Source organism: Sinocyclocheilus rhinocerous, unplaced genomic scaffold (assembly GCF_001515625.1).
Source record: "Sinocyclocheilus rhinocerous isolate Xijiao unplaced genomic scaffold, SAMN03320098_v1.1 scaffold1038, whole genome shotgun sequence".
In the NCBI taxonomy this organism is placed as follows: Eukaryota; Metazoa; Chordata; class Actinopteri; order Cypriniformes; family Cyprinidae; genus Sinocyclocheilus; species Sinocyclocheilus rhinocerous.
Genome location: NW_015632707.1, coordinates 799,139 through 803,232, shown reverse-complemented (window position 1 = coordinate 803,232; position 4,094 = coordinate 799,139). Strand labels below are relative to the sequence as shown.

At 36.3% G+C, this 4,094-nt stretch overlaps 1 protein-coding gene across 3 annotated transcripts in view; it reads right to left on the bottom strand.

Moving 5' to 3' along the window:
* Positions 1–1,463, bottom strand: part of LOC107742714 (zinc finger CCCH domain-containing protein 14-like) — a 16,566-nt gene extending 15,103 nt beyond the window's left edge. For all 3 annotated transcript variants that reach the window (XM_016555746.1, XM_016555747.1, XM_016555748.1), the window contains exons 1-2: positions 1,317–1,463; positions 816–858 (exon numbers count right to left, since the gene is read on the bottom strand). In XM_016555746.1, coding sequence (XP_016411232.1) covers positions 816–858; positions 1,317–1,352 — 79 coding nt within the window. In that variant the 5' untranslated portion in view covers positions 1,353–1,463. The remainder of the gene's footprint in view (positions 1–815; positions 859–1,316) is intronic.
* Between the last annotated feature and the right edge of the window lie 2,631 nt (positions 1,464–4,094).

Below are 4,094 nucleotides of genomic sequence, written 5' to 3'. Positions count from 1 at the left end.
ATGCTGCGGCGCCCGGGGAGCAGTTGGGGGTTCGGTGCCTTGCTCAAGGGCACCTCAGTCGTGGTATTGAAGGTGGGAGAGAGTGCTGTACATTCACTCCCCCCACCTACAATCCCTGCCGGACCTGAGACTCAAACTCGCAACCTTTGGGTTACCAGTCCGACTCTCAAACCCATCGATAAGAAGTTAACTTCAAACATTTGCTTCTGGCTAAAATATGAGTCCTCTGTTTATAACATTGGTTACTCCAGCGTTTCAATTAACAGAAGAGCTTTTCACATGATGTTAACTGATGGACTGGAGTGGTGTGGATTATTGTGATGTTTTTATCAGCTGTTTGGACTCTCATTCTGACGGCACCCATTCACTGCAGAGATCCACTGGTGAGCAACTGATGGAATGCTACATTTCTACAAATCTGTTCTGATGAGCACACAAACTTATCTATATCTTGGATTGCCTGAGAGTGAATACATTAAGCAAAATTCCTTTAAATTTTATTTTAAGCTACTCATTTTGCATGGTAATATGTAGCTTATTTAAGCTATTGTAATTTTACATGGCACTATATCTTATTGTATACAGCTGTGCTGCAAACACTTTGCAGTACAAATATAAAGCTTCTATAAAGCCAGTGCAAAGTGCAAGAGTGAGAATGTAATTGTTCATCAGCTGTAATTGTCACTTTGATCTGATTCTTTAAATAGTTCGCAGAACTTCCTGTTTTTTTTCTTCTGAAGCAAGCACACTAAAAAACTGATGAAACAATGTAGTGGATTAAAAATAAATTATGCATATCTGATGTGAACTCTTACCCACATAAGCACCAAGCTCTTGCAACTTTCCTTTGATAGCAGTCTGAAAAATAAGAAATTACATTATTACAGGAGAAGACTAAACAAAATGTTATCTTCACTATACATTACTACTTAACAGACAAACACTAACTACCACGTTTAACCTTTACAAAACAGTACCGATGATGGCATCAGATGACAATCACGTGGCACTTTAGAACATATCATGGTACTGAAAGCTCATGTAACATAGTATTCATGGTATTCCCAACGTCCTGTTAAGAATACTATGGTATTTAGTGAAGATCACCGATATTCAAACACACAACAAACAAAACAACATTTTTACTATATTAAAAACAATCCAAACACATTTAATAATACAAAATTGCACATAAAATGCAAAAAAAAGAGCAACAACAGACACTCGCACTTAACAGGAAACATTCATTAAAACACAGCTGTAGGTTAGCGAGCACGCTAAACACTGCCGAGGTCTGCGCATTGTAAACGGCTTACCCTAATTTTCTTGCTGATCTCAGTTCCGATCTCCATATTTGTTTGGTTTGTTGTTTCCCCTCGGATTCAAGATATTATTTAAATGAAGAGGACATTGAGAAAATAAGCCAGAAGAACAGTTTGCTGTTGCTAGGCCTCGCGTGCCGCCTCTCTATTCATACTGCGCCAGTTGAGCCAGTTGAGCACGACAGACTAGATCGGGCGCAGACAGGAAGCTGAGCACGACAGTATTAAAATATAAGTGATATAAGTGCCCGAGATGTACACGTTTTTTTAAAATGTCTTTTTAAATACCATTCTTTTAAATTGCTCACTTTGATATAAATACAACGAAATAAATGTGTTTTTTAATAATAATATTTTTTTCTTTTTCTATGTACTTAATGATTAGACCAATTGAGTCATTAACTAAATCTTTCCTATAGAAAATGGTATAAAACGTGTTTATTTATTTTTTAAATCAACATGGATACAAATATTATAGGAACATGGCACATGTTTTAAACTGTTTTTAAATATTTCGCCATCTTGGACAACTTATTTGTCAGTGACAGTTAATATAAATTATTTTTGAAGTCTACCTATTTTTTTTACTGTGTATTTAAATTTTGTGCATTTTTTTATTATTATGAAATAATATATTGCTTTGTCTAATTTAAATGTTATTTGCGCCACTCCTCCAGTCCGCCAGGGTGCGCTAATGCACACGCACAGACACAGACACACGCGTTCTCACACACACACACACACACACACAAACGCTCACGACATCAGCTGTCAAACGGCGTGAGTTTGAAGAGATTCAGATATTCAGTCTTTAAATAAATGATCGAGAGTGAGAGGATGAGCCGGAGCTGTGTTTACATCTCTAAATCATAAGAATAAAGAGGAATAACGTGAAGGCGAGTTAGATCCGCTCGAGAGAAACGTAGATGTACTGATAGCGGAGGATTCATATTGAAGGTGGGAGAGAGTGCTGTACATTCCCTCCCCCCACCTACAATCCCTGCCGGACCTGAGACTCAAACTCGCAACCTTTGGGTTACCAGTCCGACTCTCAAACCCATCGATAAGAAGTTAACTTCAAACATTTGCTTCTGGCTAAAATATGAGTCCTCTGTTTATAACATTGGTTACTCCAGCGTTTCAATTAACAGAAGAGCTTTTCACATGATGTTAACTGATGGACTGGAGTGGTGTGGATTATTGTGATGTTTTTATCAGCTGTTTGGACTCTCATTCTGACGGCACCCATTCACTGCAGAGGATCCACTGGTGAGCAACTGATGGAATGCTACATTTCTACAAATCTGTTCTGATGAGCACACAAACTTATCTATATCTTGGATTGCCTGAGAGTGAATACATTAAGCAAAATTCCTTTAAATTTTATTTTAAGCTACTCATTTTGCATGGTAATATGTAGCTTATTTAAGCTATTGTAATTTTACATGGCACTATATCTTATTGTATACAGCTGTGCTGCAAACACTTTGCAGTACAAATATAAAGCTTCTATAAAGCCAGTGCAAAGTGCAAGAGTGAGAATGTAATTGTTCATCAGCTGTAATTGTCACTTTGATCTGATTCTTTAAATAGTTCGCAGAACTTCCTGTTTTTTTTCTTCTGAAGCAAGCACACTAAAAAACTGATGAAACAATGTAGTGGATTAAAAATAAATTATGCATATCTGATGTGAACTCTTACCCACATAAGCACCAAGCTCTTGCAACTTTCCTTTGATAGCAGTCTGAAAAATAAGAAATTACATTATTACAGGAGAAGACTAAACAAAATGTTATCTTCACTATACATTACTACTTAACAGACAAACACTAACTACCACGTTTAACCTTTACAAAACAGTACCGATGATGGCATCAGATGACAATCACGTGGCACTTTAGAACATATCATGGTACTGAAAGCTCATGTAACATAGTATTCATGGTATTCCCAACGTCCTGTTAAGAATACTATGGTACTTAGTGAAGATCACCGATATTCAAACACACAACAAACAAAACAAACTTTTTACTATATTAAAAACAATCCAAACACATTTAATAATACAAAAATGCACATAAAATGCAAAAAAAAAAGAGCAACAACAGACACTCGCACGTAACAGGAAACATTCATTAAAACACAGCTGTAGGTTAGCGAGCACGCTAAACACTGCCGAGGTCTGCGCATTGTAAACGGCTTACCCTAATTTTCTTGCTGATCTCAGTTCCGATCTCCATATTTGTTTGGTTTGTTGTTTCCCCTCGGATTCAAGATATTATTTAAATGAAGAGGACATTGAGAAAATAAGCCAGAAGAACAGTTTGCTGTTGCTAGGCCTCGCGTGCCGCCTCTCTATTCATACTGCGCATGCGCAGCCAGTTGAGCACGACAGACTAGATCGGGCGCAGACAGGAAGCTGAGCACGACAGTATTAATAAAAACTAAATATAAGTGCCCGAGATGTACACGTTTTTTTAAACTGTCTTTTTAAATACCATTCTTTTAAATTGCTCACTTTGATATAAATACAACGAAATAAATGTGTTTTTTAATAATAATATTTTTTTCTTTTTCTTTTTCTATGTACTTAATGATTAGACCAATTGAGTCATTAACTAAATCTTTCCTATAGAAAATGGTATAAAACGTGTTTATTTATTTTTTTTAATCAACATGGATACAAATATTATAGGAACATGGCACATGTTTTAAACCGTTTTTAAATATTTCACCATCTTGGACAACTTATTTGTCTGTGACAGTTAATAT